Genomic DNA, 19,840 nt, shown 5'->3' on the forward strand with positions numbered 1-19,840 from the left:
ATGATGCCATGTATCAAAACAAGATGTCCAGGACCTCTAGCAGAAATATAGGCCCATGACATTAAAAATACAGCAGTAAATTTCATTACACATGGGGTACTTTTTATCCCTGTTTTCACCAAACCCATCTTGAGTGTTTGCTGCTAAAAAGCTAATTTTTTAGTTTCATCTGCCCATTGAAGCCAGTCCCATTTGAAGTTTCAGTCGTGTCTGATAAATGAATATATGCTGGAGTTTGTTTTTGGATGAGCTAGGAGAATTTTCTACTTAACACCCGCTCACTTATGAGCAAGGGTCATCTCATCCAGGATCTCCTCAACGACCTTAAGTTTGACTTTCTGTATTTCACTGAAACTTGGCAACAGCCCTGCAACTTTTCACAACTTATTGATTCTACTCCACCTGGGTTTGTTTACATTTGCCAACACCGTGGCTCTGGTTGCGGTGGAGGTCTCGCTATAATTTACCGCGAGAAACGAAAGTCCTGCCAGTGTCTGTGCCTACTTCCAGCTCATTTGAGGTTACGGTTTGTAAACTGCCTAGACCTATTCCCATGATCATTGCTACTGTTTATCGTCCCCCTTAACCTAACAATTACTTTTTAAATGACTTTGCTGCTCTACTCCATCTACACCCACCTCTTACACCCGATTGATGTATTGCTCTTATCTGTACGATTAAAACTGAAAGTGTAATTTAAGTTCTTTTCGGGGTTATCAGGAGAAAATGACTCAGAACGCGTATATGTGTTAATTGACTCCAAAGGGTTAATTAAAAATCTGGACATTTTCAAAGCGTTTGTGAATCCGGAGGAGAGTTTTTGTCTGTTTTACATGCAAATTACTCTAAATTATCTTTGGTCACAAGACCATGACAATCGCAGTCTTGTATGACTAGGACAACCGTAAAAGAGCCACAATCACAGAAAATCGCCACAGTTGCTTCATGATGCCAATCTTTCCTCTGGGAAAGCCAAAAATTTTGCAGTGTGTAGAAGGCTTTAGGATATTCTGTGTCTCATTTCCTATACTGTTAATGTTTTGATCCCAGACAATGTCTCCACCCCAGATGAATTGCTTGCTCTGTATAATAATGTTACTAATATTCTTGCTTTGGTAAAAACTTGGTCTGTCACCTTCTCTAAATCTGCCCCTTGGTATACCCCAGAGCTCCGGTCAATGAAAGCCAAAGGTATTGTAAATCAGGGCTCACTATTCATAAAGGAATGTATCAATCCCACTTACTGCTTTATAAGGATTCAATCCTTCAAACCAAATCAACCTTTCTCTCTGACGTAATCAGTTTGAATGATAGAAATTTCAAAGCTCTGTTCTCTCTATTCAACAAACTTCTTCAACCTCCAGATTTCTTAACACCCCCCCCCCCCCCACACACACACACACACACACTCACACTCTATCCTTGTTCAGTCTGTTCACGTCCCGTATTGATTACTGTAACTCTCTTCTGTATGGCCTCCCTCACAAATCCAGCCATAAGCTTCAACTGGTCCATAATTCTGTCGCTAGTATCATCACCAATACCCCCTTCTTTCACCACATTATTCCAGTTTAACATGATCTGCACTGGCTTCCGATAAAATCCAGAGTTAAATTCCAAATCCTCCTTTTTGCATTTAAGGCTATCCATAACCTTGCTCCTCATAATCTGTCTGATCTTCTTCATATTGCCACTGTTTCTCGCTCTCTTAGATCCTCCTCCTCCATCCGCCTCACTGTGCCCCTCGCCCGCCTCAGCACCATGGGTGGCAGAGCTTTCAGTTGCTCTGCTCCCAAACTCTGGAATTCTCTTCCTCCAGACATCCGTAACATTGACTCTCCCTCTGTTTAAATCCAGACTCAAAACTCAACTGTTTAAAAAGGCCTATTCTTTGTAACTGCACTGTTCTATTTCTATTGTTGTCTATTGTCTCGTATTATTTCTTATTTGTTGTAAAGTAACCTTGAGTTTTGTGAAAGGCACTTCAAATAGAATATATTATTATTATTATTAAAATTTTAGGAAGGGGAATATGTGAGTAGGCATGTTTGACCATGAATATTAGTGTGATTTACACCTGAGAAAACAAAGTCTTCATAATGTGCCTTTCAGCCAGGTGTGTGACCAAGAGGGAAGAGTTACAAGAAAGAAGGTGAGGACAAAATAAATGTATATATTTTAATGTTTGTAGTTTATTTAGAATATATTTAATTATCCCACAAAATAATTTGAGATTCACTTGTGAGTGCAGTAAAACAATCAAAGCTGACTTTCAAAACTGAATTTTTTGCATCATTACTCCAGTCACACAATCCTTCAGAATATTCTTATATTCTGATTTGCTTCCTCCAAAAAAGCATTTATTATTATTATTATTATTATTATTATTAATGTTGATAAGAGGTGAGAATAATTTTCCAGGTTTTTTGATGAATATAAAGTTCAGAAGAACAGCATCGTTTGTAACATGATTATTGTATTTATCATCACTTGTGTGCTAAATAAAAGTATTAATTAATTTCTATATATACAGACTCCAAGCTTTTGAATGGTATAGTGTATATTGTGAGGAATGATGCTGAAAATGTATATTTGATCACAGGAATAAATAAAATTTTAAAATATATTCAAATAGAATAGTTATTTTAAATAGTAAAAATATTTTACAATATTACTGCTTTAACAAATGCAACTTTTTACTCATGTTTATGATCTCTGCTGGATCAAGCCACTTCATTCTTTTTTCTGAGGTAATCCAAATCTTATTCGACTTGTTCGACTTGCTTAGTTTAAAAGCAGACATGTCAAACTTTCTATATATAAATCTCTCATGTCCATTCGTTGAGTATTTGCTCGTTGAGTTACCATTCATTTTAATGACATGTTTCTAAATTAAGATCACACAGAACCAAGGTGGCAGACAGCACACCCTGTTTGTTTTATTTTGTAAATGCACAAAGTTTTGTTGTTAACACTTGTGTGTTGTTCAAATTAACAACCCTTTTGTAATGTTCAGGATGAAAACATCCACTAAATTAAACTGCTGTAAAATGTATCAGATAATTTTCTTTTTCTATTATTTTTGCATATACAGATCATTCTCAAAAAAATAGCATTTAGTGATAAAAGTTTAATTAATTATTTTCCATAATGTAATGATAAAAATTAAACTTTCATATATTTTAGATTCATTGCACACCAACTGATATATTTCAGGTCTTTTATTGTTTTAATACTGATGATTTTGGTATACAGCTCATAAAAAACAAAAATTCCTACTCAAAAAATTAGCATATCATGAAAAGGTTCTTTAAACGAGCTACTAACCTAATCATCTGAATCAATTAATTAACTCTAAACACCTGCAAAAGATTCCTGAGGCTTTTAAAAACTCCCAGCCTGGTTCATTACTCAAAACCGCAATCATGGGTAAGACTGCCGACCTGACTGCTGTCCAGAAGGCCATCATTGACACCCTCAAGCGAGAGGGTAAGACACAGAAAGAAATTTCTGAACAAATAGGCTGTTCCCAGAGTGCTGTATCAAGGCACCTCAGTGGGAAGTCTATGGGAAGGAAAAAGTGTGGCAAAAAACGCTGCACAACGAGAAGAGGTGACCAGACCCTGAGGAAGATTGTGGAGAAGGTACGATTCCAGACCTTGGGGGACCTGCGGAAGCAGTGGAGTCTGGAGTAGAAAAATCCAGAGCCGCCGTGCACAGGCGTGTGCAGGAAATGGGCTACAGAGAAGCAGCACTGGACTGTTGCTCAGTGGTCCAAAGTACTTTTTTCGGATGAAAGCTAATTTTGCATGTCATTCGGAAATCAAGGTGCCAGAGTCTGGAGGAAGACTGGGGAGAAGGAAATGCCAAAATGCCTGAAGTCCAGTGTCAAGTACCCACAGTCCGTGATGGTCTGGGGTGCCATGTCAGCTGCTGGTGTTGGTCCACTGTGTTTTATCAAGGGCAGGGTCAATGCAGCTAGTTATCAGGAGATTTTGGAGCACTTCATGCTTCCATCTGCTGAAAAGCTTTATGGAGATGAAGATTTCGTTTTTCAGCACAACCTGGCACCTGTTCACAGTGCCAAAACCACTGGTAAATGGTTTACTGATCATGGCATTACTGTTCTCAATTGGCCTGCCAACTCTCCTGACCTGAACCCCATAGAGAATCTGTGGGATATTGTGAAGAGAAAGTTGAGAGACGCAATACCCAACACTCTGGATGAGCTTAAGGCCGCTATCGAAGCATCCTGGGCCTCCATAACACCTCAGCAGTGCCACAGGCTGATTGCCTCCATGCCACACCACATTGAAGCAGTCATTTCTGCAAAAGGATTCCCGACCAAGTATTGAGTGCATAACTGAACATAATTATTTGAAGGTTGACTTTTTTTGTATTAAAAACACTTTTCTTTTATTGGTCGGATGAAATATGCAAATTTTTTGAGATAGGAATTTGGGGTTTTCATGAGCTGTATCATCAGTATTAAAACAATAAAAGACCTGAAATATTTCAGTCGGTGTGCAATGAATCTAAAATATATGAAAGTTTCATTTTTATGATTACACTACGGAAAATAATGATTTTTTATCACAATATGCAAATTTTTTGAGAATGACCTGTATTTATTAACCAACCTCAATCCTGATAAAAACTACCAAATGTTTTAAAAAAAAAAAAGTTAAAAAAAAATCTTTAATTGCCAAGTTCATAAATAATGTCACTGATTTTGGGGAAAAAACTAACAAAATTACTTATTTTCAATATAAAAAGTAATTGTGGCTGGATTTTTTTTTTACCTTTTATCACAGTCTTGGGCATGTCAAAGATTGGTCACAACATTGGCTCTGATGCATTGTTAGTTTTTGTGCAGCATTACATTTTAATTTTTTCTCCCTCATTTATTGTTCATGGCTGTTTTTGCCCCATTGACTTCCATCATAATTAAATTTTTTGATTGCAAAGCCATGACACCATAAAATGATGAATTCTTGATGGTTGGTGGTTCTTATTTTTGAGGAAATCAAAATGTACACCTCAGCTCACAGAACTACATGGAGAAAAAAAATTAAGTGTATTTATGCATCTGCTTCCTTTTAATCGTGGTGACAAGTACAGACTAAACAAAAACAAGGTACATGGATTGAAACACTTGCATGCCATCCTGCTGGTCATTTGATGGTGAGAAGAGCAGCAAGCAACATGAGAAAGGGCTTGACGTGTACCGAAGTTTTAGAAATTAGTATTCAGTTTGACCCCTCCAGCGAGTTGCATTTTATTTGAAGTTGGTGTTGCATTTTGGTTCGTAATAAATTATGTTCATAAATCTGATGCAAAATAGTTTTTTTTTTTTACACAAAAATCTAAAAGTGTATCATTGAAGGATTTTAAGGTTTTAAATTGGCTTAAAGACAAGCATTTCACACATAGGCTGTCCATTCTTAGGTGCATAAATACATTTACTTTGTTTTTGTTTACTCCATGTAGTTTTGAAAGCTGAGGTGCATATTTAGATTTTTTTTCTGATATATCAAGGTAAGTGGAAAAAGGTCTCTCGTTCCCTCTCACACATACACACAACACACTTCTGGACCATTCGGATGGCATAACACATCATCCCTGGAGTCACACCTCTGATAGGCTGAAGGAAGTGAGTTGTCTCCACGTTGGTGGAAAACCACACTTTACTGTTTCTCCCAATCCACCATGATACAGGATCTTCTGAATCCTCCTCGGCTTCAGTGCAAGCTCGAGAGGATGATGAGGGTGCCACAACAAAATCAGGATCTGACTCTCCTGAGTCTGTGGTGTCAGAGGGAGAAGACAATACATTCTGCAGCTCGCTGGAGGGGTCAAGCGACACAATCATTTCTAAAACTTCGGTTCAAGTCAATCCCTTTCTCATGTTGCTTGCTGCTCTTCTCACCATCAAATGACCAGCATGCAAGTGTTTGAATCCACTTATTTTTCTTTGGTCTGTACTTTTCACCAACAAAAGACAGCAGGTGCATAAACACACTTCTTTTTTATTGTTTACCCCATGTAGTTCTGATAGCTGAGGGGCATATTCTGATTATTTTAGATACATCAAGGTAAGTGCGCAAAGGTCTCTCACACACTCTCTCTTTCTCTCTCTCTCTCTCTCTCTCACACACACACACACTATAATTTGCTGCTATACTCCATATAACTCCCTACATACATTGTTTTTTGCACAGGCCTATCTAAAAGGTTAATGGTCCCACCAGGGATTCAACTGTAAATAAAATAACAAATTTTACCTGTTCCCAACAGGGAAAAAACACCAAGAATCTCTCTTTCTCACACACACACACAAACTATAATTTGCTGTTATACTCCATATAACTCCATATACAAACCAGCAACTAAGCTTTTTTTTTGTACAGGCCTATCTAAAGGGTTAATGGTCCCACCTAGTGATCAACTGTAAAAATATTTTTTTTAACCTCTTCCCAACAGGGAGAACCACCAACAATCAAGAATGCATGATTATATGGTGTCATGGCTTTGCAATAAAAAAATATCATTATAATGATAGTCAATGGGGCAAAAACAGCCACGAACAATAAATTAATGGGCATACAAATTAATGTCTTAAACTGCCAATCTTGTTACCGTGATAAGTGTTTTGACTATACTTAGGATATCAATATCCATTGCAGATTTGATGTTATATAGCCTGTTCAACAAATAGCTTGATTCAGCTCGAACAGCTGTCTTAATTTACATGGTGCATGAAGATATGTGTGGTGTGTTTTTACATTTTTGTTTTGTTAAATGTGTTCTGTGTATGACTTTGTATTGAATATTTCTATTTATACTGAAACTGAATTTTTTTCCAGAAGTTTAGAAGGCTGTGGGTATATATATATTGACTTTGTATTGACATTATTTCTCTATTGATAATATGAAGTTAAGAATTTTTCTTACAAATTTTTGTTATTGACATATTCAGTCTGGAATTAAATCACACCAGGCTGGTTTAGTCTGGCCCAGAAGAAAAAAGTAAGAGAACCACTGGTTCAGTTTAACAGTTTCAGTTGGGCCTTGGTTTTCTTTGTATTTTATGTTTTGTGTCTTTGGTTTTCTTTACGTTTCTTCACCTGGTTTCTTTGCTGCCTCTAAGCATTCATGTTGATCTGTGAAGAAAAAGGTAATAAATAATGTTAAAAATAATATCAAACATTAGAAATAATAATCTTAGATATATTGTTCTGTAGCACAAAAAAAGTCTTTACTAGATGTTCTGAGCTTCAGTCCTTGGAAACAGCAACAGCAACTGTAAAATGCATTTCTGTTTTGACTCTCATCCAGTGTATCCAGATTTTGCTCTGACGTCATCTTCCGTCACTGACTCACTTCTGCAGGACAAGAAAAAAGGTTAGTAATTTTTTTTTTTACTGAACCAGTACTACAACACTGAAAACAGCAACTTTGTGATGATGGTATTTCACTGTACTGAATGTTTATATGTAAATTAGGGCACAAATAACATCTGACAAAAGTCTAGAGAGGCTGATTCATAGAGGAATGTTGGAATTTATTTGTTTCTTGTTATTCAGAAACAGATAGGGCTGTGACGGTTGTCTACTGCCACCGGCGGTAATGCATGTGACGTCACACACTTTTACAGACCCTTTTACAGTTGGTAAACAATGTGACGTATTTGTGTGGGCGGGGCTTAGCTGGAGGCAGAAAGATTCCCCTCAACACTTGAACAAACAGTAGCTAGCGAGTTTTCTTAGCTTGTTTTTTTTAACAATGGCTGGAGAAAATCTGAATATATCTGCTTTATCTGAATATTTAAGGTCACTCACTGTCCGGGACCGCGATAATTATTTGAAAAAGTTAACTTTAACGGACGGAACCAGATTGGTCGACCCGTACACAATCACTCATTGGATGGACGATCTGACAGGATTACCTCCGATTGAGTGGCCTGACATCTACACTTACCTGATAGAGAAACCGAGCGTGTATAGTAAAGAGAAAATGAGGGCGTATAAATCCTTAGATTAAATAAAGAGTGACATTACAGTAAAATTATTATTAAGATGTAATTAGTTTCTAGAAATAAAAATTCTGAAGACTGCAAATTAATTATAAACTTTCTGTATTTATTCTTTCTTACCAAATTCCGGTCACAATTAATCACAACAATGTATATAAAATGATCTCCGTCGATTCTGTCAACCAACAACACAACAAGACGACATTTTAAGCTCCTGGAGTAGCCGACCCTGTGTTAGTTTGTATTGGCCGCCTCCAGTTTTCCGTTTGTTTTGCCTCCAGCTAGCGCCGTGACGTACCTCTGACGTCCGCGCAAAAGGGGTCTATAGCAAGCATAATACAAAATTTTGTATATAAGTGTAATAACTGTAATAGTTGCAAATTCTAAGTCTATGGTAATTAACAAATTACCTCGAACACAGCGTTTCCTTTAGATTGGCAGATTTGAGCGCAGGAAAATAGTTTATGCATTGAGCACATTAATTTAGTGTTGAGCCATCTGCATTCATGTCATCCATTGGCGTTTGCACAAGTTCTCGTGATCGCAAACGCTGGCTGGTCAGGTTTGGTGAGGCTTTCTCCAAACTGGCCAAATACAAACAAGACAGCGATAAATAAAAATGGTAACAAGAAATATGGCAACGATTCCTATTTCAAAGAGAGCGCGTGCAGGTGAGGAGTTATTGAGCTCGCTTGGTGGCGGAAAAGTAAACCGCGACGCAACAGGTTTAGTCTGTTTAGTGTCTACACAGGACATTTGAACTGTGTCAGTACCTCACAGACCGTACGGGGATTCATCATGTCGTGTTGTGCTACATTCAGTGTAGCATCACTGTCTGACTATAATAAGTATTTTGTCACGCTGCGCTCGCGTCCGTTAGACAGGGTGTATTTAATTTTCTTATTTAGGCATCTTTCTTGTTTAACTGCATTATTTTTTTGATATTTTTTTTGTGTTTTGCAGGCGGCGTTCACTGACAGAAGTTCTCAAATAAACACGAACTGATGAGTTAAATAGGATGTGTTAGATGAGTGATTTCGTAGACATGTGCATACATATATATAATTATATCCTGTTCCTGTATATAATATATATAAAATATATTACATGTGTGGTGAAGTGCTCCTTTTTGTCTCGAATGACCCCGTCCCCATGAGAATTTAGCGAGCTGTGTTTGGACTATATAAAGGGTATCCCCAGAGCATCAGCCGAGCGAGCACCTGTGCGTCATTGTGGTTGGGGTTCGTGTGCTTCAGCATGTGAGCTGGTGTCAGTTTGAAGGTGCAGAGCGTACTGCTTGGCTTTCGTTTTCCCTTTTTTTACATGATCGGGAAGTTCATTTTATCACTAGACCAATTAAATTGCACGTGTAGGCTGGGAGTGACTGCTGTTCTACTGCGCGGTAGGTCAACTGCATTATTTACATGCAAGCGTGGGATTGTGTTTGCATATGGATGACGCGTGAATTCCTTTGTGTGTAGTAAAGGGAAGAAAGGGATGGTTTGCTCTATTCGATGGGAAGTCCTGCTGATTGGTATGTAAACCCACTCATGTTCCTGTGTCTATCTTTAAGTCGAAAGGTGTGTGTGTGTGTGAGTGGGTGTGTAATTCTGTGTTCTGTGTATTTCAGGCCAATAAAGTGGGTGCTTGATAGGGACGAGACTTCGCCTTGACGCTGCTGTTTTTGTTTAGTTTTGCTTTGTTTTGAGTGATTCGGTTGTGTGTTTCTATTTGTTTGTTTTATCTTTTTTTGTGTTTGATCACGGTTCCGGACGGCGGCCTTGGTTACTGCGGGGCCGTGGGTGGCTGTTGTTTGTGTGTTTGTGTTGGAGATGATTAATGTAATAGTGCATTTTTATTTTGGGTTTTGTCAATCCACCACCGTATAAGGTGGCTGGATATTTCTTTTGGGGGTAAATTGCTTATCGTAATTAGAGCCCGGCCGATATTATCGGCCGATATGAGCTAATTGCATTTAAATCGGCATCAGCGTTTATAACGGCCGATGAAACATGAGAAACAGAGTCTCATGCTTCACTCATGTTATGAGTGTTGCATAGTTTGCCCACCAGAGGGAGGTCTATAACTCCAGAGTTGACAACAGCGCCAGAAATTCACTACAGAAGAAAGCGATCAGCCAAGCCACCCAGGTGAGTCTGTCATTCGTCATGTGAAATGATTGTAGATTTAGTTCATACACTGTATATAAAAACGGTGTGGAAGTTCTAGCTAACGGTCCTATCATTATCACTTCTAAATATTCTGTAACATCACTTACAGCCGCTAATGCATTGCTATATTAGATTAGCCACAAAGCTAATACCATGTTTATCAGTGGAAGAGCGCGAACGTTAATAAGAGGTCAAACTATAACGTTAGCATTTAACTTATTCTTATTCTATTGCGGTGTGTTTCCCACATAATGACCGCGTAATGCTTCTTTCACACAGGACGCGGTATGCACAGCTGCGCTATAGCATTGGCAGAGTTTTAAAAACTTTTAGCGGGAGCTCTTTCATAGTCTGTTGTTCCTCCTTTCAGTCAGCAGCAAACATGTATCTGTCCCGTTGTAAGAAGCGAGCGATAGCGCTAGTCCTGCTGAAGCAAGGAAGAAGAGGCTACCCTCAGGTCCAGAGAACAATTTGGTGAATTCAGGCTGGTTACGTTACTCTAACGCTAATATAGCTTCCTTTTAGCAGGCCCCTTAAATGCTTGCTATTAACTTGTTTGAAGGTGGTTCTTCTCAAAATTGACAGCGGTGTGTTCATGACACTAATGTTAACCATTCAACTTCGAATTGATTCCGTAATCTTCCGGTAACAGTAGGCTAACTTTACATTGGCCAGCGCATGACGATGTTTTGATTCAGACTGCACAAAGAGAAGAGTAGATATACTGGTCCGTTGTGAATGTGTCTGTGAGAGCAAATATAGTGTAGTTACAGTAACTACAGTAGGTGCGTCAGAAATGATTAAACCAGAGGGGACATGTAAATAAATGTGAGCTTTTTTTTTTTTTTTTTTTTTACATATTGTTTCAAATCAGCTTTAAAGACATAACAGGAAAATGTTGAAATAATATAGTTAAATATAAGTAGGTAATACCTATTGCTTGACAAATAAAAAATATATATATATTTCTCATTTTTGCCCATGTAGGAGATCCCTGTTTATTATTATTATAATTCTAATGATGACATGAGTAATGATACATGGTGATATTATTATTACACATGCTTATTCTTTCTCTGTCTCTCTTTCTGCCCTACAGATACCTGAAAAAGGTGAATGCTGTAGCAGCAAAGTGTGGGACTACTTCTGCAAATACTTTAACTTTAGTATTATAATTTATTTACAGTACACACAGAGACTGTTAAAACCAGCTTCAACTGGAAGAAAGTAAAAGTGTTAAATGTTTAAAACCAGACTGTTTTTTGATCATTAAAAAATATATACTTTTGATGTGCAATTGTTTAGTCATTGAGACTGTAATCTAAGGCTTTTTTTTTTTTTTTTTTTTTTTTTTTTACATAAATCCCTTCTGGAAAATGGTTTATACAGCCCACATACATAGAACAGGCAGATATTTTGCTATTGAATGTTGTGTAAGTGCAGTTTATAGGAAATGGGTCTAATATCCAGTTTATTTTCAAAATCAAAATATCGGCTTATAAATCGGCTCTTTTCGAGGTAATATCGGCATTTATTAATGGTCGTGATTTATTAAGGGGCTGCGTTTGAGCATTAACTCAAACGCCGCCTGTTCTTCTCTTATCGCCACACATGCATGCACAGTTTAAGTCAGCTTTAATCACCTTTTTTGGTAATTTTATGAATTAACTGACCACGACACTGCTTGCACATAATTTATTTCGCAGTTTGATATGAAAGGATACCCACAAAGGAAGCGTTTTGAAACTTATTTATTTATACATATAAATATAATTTATTTATTTATTTATTTAATCAACACCGCGCCACCGGCGGTTGTTGGTCCATGACTACCGCCGTGGTAAAAATCATCCACCGTCACAGCCCTAGAAACAGCATCCAGTCTGTATGTGATGATCAGATGATGAAAAAATTATTTGTTCTTGAGGTTTTTTCAAAGGCTACACCACAGTCTAAGATGGGTAGAATTTGTGATACAAGCATTTCAAATAAAAAATAGGATTTTTTAAAATACTTTAGTGTTTTGTATTTTTGTTGATTTAAAATACTGTAAAATACTTGAATCAAATGACAAAGTACTTATCATCATAAAAATACAGCCTCTAATTGGTGCCTGCACAGTAGTTCGCCCAGACATGTTACTACACTTTTAATGTGTATGTGTCCTCTATAACAGGCGAGTCCTGTTACTACTTTCTGATTACATTACTGGCTACATTTAAAATCAAAACATACTGATCATTTAATAATTGTAGAAATGCACAAATATTTGTTTTAAACTTTCAAATAGGTGTCCAATGATAAATACATTACCCTAACTGAAGTAGCTCTTTTGTTGGATCATAATTTTGCATACCATTGCATGAATAACTACCTGAGACATAATAAATTAGTATATATATAATTAACAAATAAATAAACTTTTTTTTCAACTTTAGTTAGTCTGTAATGTTGCTTTTTGAGCATAAAAAAGATCTGCAAAGTTTCGAAGCTCAAAGTCCACTTCAAAATAAGATATTTTATTTAACAAGGCTCAAAATCGCGACCATTTTGTCACGAAATAATCGCAAAATTTAATCTGTGCAACCTCAAAATATATTTGGGAGCATTTGTGTGAGTTCATGTGCAGAGTATGTGCCTTCTGAATGTTGATACGATTAGGCTACATAACCAATTTAACTTCATCTTTACATTCTTATCTTTAATGCAGAATTTACATGGGTAGATATTAGCTGTCAGTCACCCAGTCATTGCTTTCTGCTGTCAGATGACAGGAGCTAACTAGGCTAGGGCTGAAGGGCTGAAAGAAAGAGGGAAAACATTTTAAAAAACAATTTTGTGAACCGTCCAAAGTTACAAATAATGGTGCTGGTTATAGCGATCATGTGGTGAATGTTGATCCACCAGCCGAATAGCAGGCGTACTGTGGGACGGAGTTTGCAGGTAAAAGCGTTCATCACTGAATCTACACATTTATTGTTGTTATTTTACTGTTTTATAACATAATTGTTGTTTTACAATGTGTGGTCTGACATTATTGAGTACTGCAAAAAATACAAACAAAACACCTACAGAGAGTGCACACAAACATGACGTGAAGTCTATTAGGTTTGATAAGTGTGCATGCGTATTTAGAGTGTGTTCTTTCACTGCATGATTCAGGCAATTAAAACATCACAAAATTCACAAAAAGATATGGGGCCTTTATATAATTTCATATAGTAAATCAATACCACAAGAAGAGTGCTGTTTTCTCCTCCAAAACTCGGCATGATTACAAATGTGATATTGATTTTATACAACTGTTTAATAAACAAGATGTTTATACCAAGAGATTTATGTTGTGTAGAGTCTGTAGACACTATATTGCCTGTTTTTGCTCTATTTCACCAACTAAAAATCAAATATCAGTATTCAACATTTTATGTTGAAATATTTGTATGCATGTGTAACTGCAGATTAAATGCATTCCTGTTCTGCATTAATCAGTGTGTAAATACCATTTCATTGCAATGATTAATGTTATTGATTGATATCTTCATTTGCTTGATATTTATTATAATTGACAGATTAAAATAGGAATTTGACTCAACTGATAGAAAACTTGAAAAAAATGGCTTTAGGGTAAAAATGACAATGAAAAGGTAAAAATCTATTTAAACTTATTGGAAAAGATTCATTTCTGTCACTGCTGTTTACTGACCACCACACAGAACATAAACAATTTTTAGGAGTCAATAGCTGCCAGCCATTCTGGGCAATTGGCAGAACTGCATGTAAAATTTAACACCTCATACACCATCCTAACCCTCTCCACAGAAGAGCTTAACTTTAGGTTGTTTACAAAAATAATCTGTCAATGTTCTTTTCTTCCTCTCTTCTTCAGCTCTTTTATTATTCTCGTGGTAGTTACTTGAAAGCAGTGACTGAGTGATTGAAGGCTAATATTAACCAGTCTAAAATCTGCATTAAAGTTAAGAATGAAATGATAATATCTGTTAATATATAATCTCTGTAGTTGCGATGCTCATAAATTTGTGGTAAGTGCTCCAAATTGTTGCTGGTGCTCCTAACTTTCTGAAGATGGAGGCACCAGTGCTAAGTAAAAAAAAGTTTTATTTAAGTCTACACCTAAACCTACCCTTACAGAAGCATTTCTACACTGAATATTGTTGTTTAGCATTAGAAAAAGGACGCAATATTGATGTATACATATTATATACATGATTATATACGTATAATATTACAATATTGACAGTAAACCCTGGTAGGGAAGTCTGACGGGTAACTTTAGGATAAAGCGTCAGAACACGTTACAAAGCGGACATACTGCGGACCTAAAAGGACAATCGCAACGTCCGGGGGACGTCACTTGTTTGCTGGGATGAAACTCACATATGAAAACAACTAAGGACAGATGAAACACTCACCTCTGATATTTGTAGATCTTTCTGTTAACTCATCTGAACCGAACACAGCTCTGAAAAGTATTTCGCTTCCGTTCAACAAGTGAACCCTGCTTCCTGTATTATTTCATAGAGACGTGAGAATCAGAAGAATGACAGCAGTCGCTACTTCAACACTGTTGCCGCGGGTAGTGTTTCATGTCCGCAGGTGGAACCGACTCCAAGAACATGCTATTTATCCCCGTGAATGACTGCGGTCAGGCCAGCCTCCACTTTGAAAAACACGTTGTTTTGAGGTGCGCGCAGATACTAGGCGTTACGGTAATAGCGTGTAAAAGTCAGATCAAGGGAAAAGCGATCTCTGCCATTCATTTATTGAGCCAGTTTCCCTGTCAATCAATCAATGAATAAGTGAATGAATACATAAATACATAATAAAAAAAAATACGTTCAAAATAATACAAATGTTTCAGATTTCACACAAATCAGTTTAATTGTCCAGTACCCCAGGGCATTGTTGCCAGATTGGAGGGACGATTTCCAGCCCAAAAGCTCAACAAAAAAAAAACACCTGCCCAATTTTTACCTGTCAAAACAATGTGATGGAATCTGTAAATCAAGGTTGATAAGAGCCATTTTTAACTCATAGGCTATTATCAGTGTTGGGGAAAGTTACTTTTAAAAGTAATGCATTACAATATTTAGTTACTCCCCCAAAAAGTAACGAATTTATGGAAAGTAATGTTTACGTTACTTTTGCGTTACTTTTCAGTTACTTTTTCTTACCTGGCCGAGGCTTGATCTCTCTCAGGTCTTACAGGTGTTTTTTTTTACTGAGAAGTTATTGTACTAGTGTTTAAAGCAGTAATATATTCAACAACAGACTATAGACGGTTTCATCGGGCGCACGCGCCTGGACCTAAGTTAACTTCCGGTCTGTGTTGTGTATATCGGTCTGGCTGCAGTGCCATCTACAAACGCAGTTAAAGGCAAGGTGATGAGTAAACTGAAGTTGGGCTCAGGTGGTTGTGCTCGGGATGTGTTTCCCATACATTTATTTATTTTTGGAGACTCGCCACAATTTTAAAACTGATCGATTTTCAAAAAGGCTTCGTTAAATAAACATGAGTAACGTAACATTACGTGATGTACTGCACGTTTAATAATAATTCCTTACATTTATGTTTAAATATCAAAACGAGGCACGGGTGTTTTTATATCGCTGTATTTCTGAAAGAAGATTTGCATGTTATATGTGTGATAAAGCAGCGTATGAGCGTACCAGCTCTGCTTCGTTTACAGCTGTTACTGGGGAAACCTCTATTTCTCGCGCTTTATGTCTATGCTTTAAAACATCTCCTGCTGGCAAATAATGAATTAGCATTTTCATTAAGTCCGCCTGATCCACACAGAAAACACATTTTGTTTGTTATCAAAAAATATCTACTCTAGAGGGACTTGGCTGTTGTTATTGATTCTATTTGGAGTCTACCGGAAGTTAAGTTAGGTCCACAAAAGCGCTCACGCGCATTAACGTTTGTTTATGTTGATGCCGTTGAAACCGTCTATACAAGTCAAGCACCGTCATTTTCTTTTAAAAACACATAGGCTATATATTGAATAATAATATAGAATAATATTATATTCGGAGAACTTCCTGATCCCATAGCTATGCATGCTATATGAAAGATCAATAAACATTACAGATTATGGAAAGTAATGTGTTTTTTACTTTTGTACTTATTGTGTGGGTAAACTATATAAAGTGAATTCACTATCCATTGTAATAATAAGGAGTGTAATACTTGTTGCCATTATGAAATAAGTTATATCAGGGTAAAAGACATATCTTAAACATTTTAAATGTTTTATTAACTTATTAATAAAGTGAAGTGAAGTGACATCCAGCCAAGTATGGTGACCCATACTCAGAATTTGTGCTCTGCATTTAACCCATCCGAAATGCACACACACAGAGCAGTGAACACACACACACACACACACAATGTGAGCACACACCCGGAGCAGTGGGCAGCCATTTATGCTGCGGCGCCCGGGGAGCAGTTGGGGGATTCGATGCCTTGCTCAAGGGCACCTAAGTCGTGGTATTGAAGGTGGAGAGAGAACTGTACATGCACTCCCCCCACCCACAATTCCGTCCGGCCCGAGACTAGAACTCACAATCCTTCGATTGGGAGTCCAACCCTTTAACCCTTTAACCATTAGGCCACGACTTAGAGGACAATAAGATGATACTTGAGAAAAAACATCACCACCAATTAAACAGATCTGTCACTGTCAGCTTTCTATTATGTCCTCAAAACAAAATTATTTTATGCAAAAATCCGGATCACTTCTGCATTGTATAAAAAAATATATTGTCAATGTAATGTTAGAGCATTATCTTAATAAGAGTTCACTACTTCATCTGGGTTTTATTTTCAAAGTAATGATTGTAGCGCAGCAGGAGTAGTTTCTCAAAACGCTGGTCTGTGAGACGGTTCCTTTTTGGGGTGAGGATGAGACTTCCAATACTACACAGCCTCTCAATTGGTGCACTGGAAGGTGTTGCTGTGCTGGCTTTTAAGAAGATCTTCAAAATCCTGGGGAAATCATGTAAATTTTCCATATTTGCTGATTTCAGGTATTCACATATCTCCACGTCCACAGTAATTGCTTGGTCGTCATGTTGATTCTCCTCTTCAGGAAATGCAAAGAAGTCATTTTCATGGTCTCTGCTTTCAGGAGACTGCAGTGGCTCTTTCTGTGGTATCTCAATAGTGGAATCATATTGATGTTGTCTTTTCTTGTTTCATCCCTCAGCCACCGCAGCTTGAATTTTGGCAAGGTTACCGCAGCAATCTAAGCTTCATCGCTGTCAAGGATGGAGCTAAACTGTGTCTTGATAGCCTGCAAGAGAATTTTAGATAGGTTACACAGTTAATACACTAATAGACATGAATTCATACCAGAATAATACAATTTATGTCAGGAAAAAAATAGAGTTAAAAGTAGAATTAAACTTAACAACACGCAAACATATTGACTTGAAAGCACTGACACACTATTCTATGAGAACTGAGCTGAATGATGACATCACTGTTTTTTCCAGAACTGCTTTAGTGAAGTGAAGTGACATTCAGCCAAGTATGGTGACCCATACTCAGAATTTGTGCTCTGCATTTAACCCATCCGAAATGCACACACACAGAGCAGTGAACACACACACACACACTGTGAGCACACACCCAGAGCAGTGGGCAGCCATTTATGCTGCGGCGCCCGGGGAGCAGTTGGGGGTTCGATGCCTTGCTCAAGGGCACCTAAGTCGTGGTATTGAAGGTGGAGAGAGAACTGTACATGCACTCCCCCCACCCACAATTCCATCCGGCCCGAGACTAGAACTCACAACCCTTCGATTGGGAGTCCAACCCTCTAACCATTAGGCCACGACTTCCCCTTTATAGCTGAATTATATGCTGAATTAAACAAAATAAACACTGAACTGATTTGAACTGTCTAATGACTGTTTACTATTTTCTTTTTAGAGCTGCTTTGCAGCTAAATTGAATTCTGTTTGCATTATTGAATCCTTATTTTCCTGTTATCCCTGTAAATCTGCTTTGAAACAATCTACAGTCTTGTTCAAAATAATAGCAGTACAATGTGACTAACCAGAATAATCAAGGTTTTTAGTATATTTTTTATTGCTACGTGGCAAACAAGTTACCAGTAGGTTCAGTAGATTCTCAGAAAACAAATGAGACCCAGCATTCATGATATGCACGCTCTTAAGGCTGTGCAATTGGGCAATTAGTTGAAAGGGGTGTGTTCAAAAAAATAGCAGTGTCTACCTTTGACTGTACAAACTCAAAACTATTTTGTACAAACATTTTTTTTTCTGGGATTTAGCAATCCTGTGAATCACTAAACTATTATTTAGTTGTATGACCACAGTTTTTTAAAACTGCTTGACATCTGTGTGGCATGGAGTCAACCAACTTGTGGCACCTCTCAGCTGTTATTCCACTCCATGATTCTTTAACAATATTCCACAATTCATTCACATTTCTTGGTTTTGCTTCAGAAACAGCATTTTTGATATCACCCCACAAGTTCTCAATTGGATTAAGGTCTGGAGATTGGGCTGGCCACTCCATAACATTAATTTTGTTGGTTTGGAACCAAGACTTTGCCCGTTTACTTGTGTGTTTTGGGTCATTGTCTTGTTGAAACAACCATTTCAAGGGCATGTCCTCTTCAGCATAGGGCAACATGACCTCTTCAAGTATTTTAACATATGCAAACTGATCCATGATCCCTGGTATGCGATAAATAGGCCCAACACCATAGTAGGAGAAACATGCCCATTTCATGATGCTTGCACCTCCATGCTTCACTGTCTTCACTGTGTACTGTGGATTGAATTCAGAGTTTGGGGGTCGTCTCACAAACTGCCTGTGGCCCTTGGACCCAAAAATAACAATTTTACCCTCATCAGTCCACAAAATGTTCCTCCATTTCTCTTTAGGCCAGTTGATGTGTTCTTTGGCAAATTGTAACCTCTTCTGCACATGCCTTTTTTTTAACAGAGGGACTTTGCGGGGGATTCTTGAAAATAGATTAGCTTCACACAGACGTCTTCTAACTGTCACAGTACTTACAGGTAACTCCAGACTGTCTTTGATCATCCTGGAGGTGATCATTGGCTGAGCCTTTGCCATTCTGGTTATTCTTCTATCCATTTTGATGGTTGTCTTCCGTTTTCTTCCACGTCTCTCTGGATTTGCTCTCCATTTTAAGGCATTGGAGATCATTTTAGCTGAACAGCCTATCATTTTTTGCACCTCTTTATAGGTTTTCCCCTCTCTAATCAACTTTTTAATCAAAGTACGCTGTTCTTCTGAACAATGTCTTGAACGACCCATTTTCCTCAGCTTTCAAATGCATGTTCAACAAGTGTTGGCTTCATCCTTAAATAGGGGCCACCTGATTCACACCTGTTTCTTCACAAAATTGATGACCTCAGTGATTGAATGCCACACTGCTATTTTTTTGAACACACCCCTTTCAACTAATTCAACTAATTGCCCAATTGCACAGCCTTAAGAGCGTGCATATCATGAATGCTGGGTCTCATTTGTTTTCTGAGAATCTACTGAACCTACTGGTAACTTGTTTGCCACGTAGCAATAAAAAAATATACGAAAAACCTTGATTATTCTGGT

The 19,840-nt window shown here is 37.6% G+C and overlaps 1 protein-coding gene across 1 annotated transcript in view; it reads right to left on the reverse strand.

Annotated features, from left to right (window-relative positions):
• Window positions 1–14,902, reverse strand: part of LOC127955911 (NACHT, LRR and PYD domains-containing protein 3) — a 59,346-nt gene extending 44,444 nt beyond the window's left edge. The window contains exons 1-3 of the mRNA XM_052553538.1: window positions 14,637–14,902; window positions 7,263–7,385; window positions 7,128–7,163 (exon numbers count right to left, since the gene is read on the reverse strand). Of these exons, the coding sequence (XP_052409498.1) occupies window positions 7,128–7,163; window positions 7,263–7,365 (139 nt within the window). The 5' untranslated portion in view covers window positions 7,366–7,385; window positions 14,637–14,902. The remainder of the gene's footprint in view (window positions 1–7,127; window positions 7,164–7,262; window positions 7,386–14,636) is intronic.
• Window positions 14,903–19,840: the final 4,938 nt, after the last annotated feature.

The sequence above is a fragment of the Carassius gibelio genome, chromosome B4 (genome assembly GCF_023724105.1).
Source record: "Carassius gibelio isolate Cgi1373 ecotype wild population from Czech Republic chromosome B4, carGib1.2-hapl.c, whole genome shotgun sequence".
In the NCBI taxonomy this organism is placed as follows: domain Eukaryota; kingdom Metazoa; phylum Chordata; class Actinopteri; order Cypriniformes; family Cyprinidae; genus Carassius; species Carassius gibelio.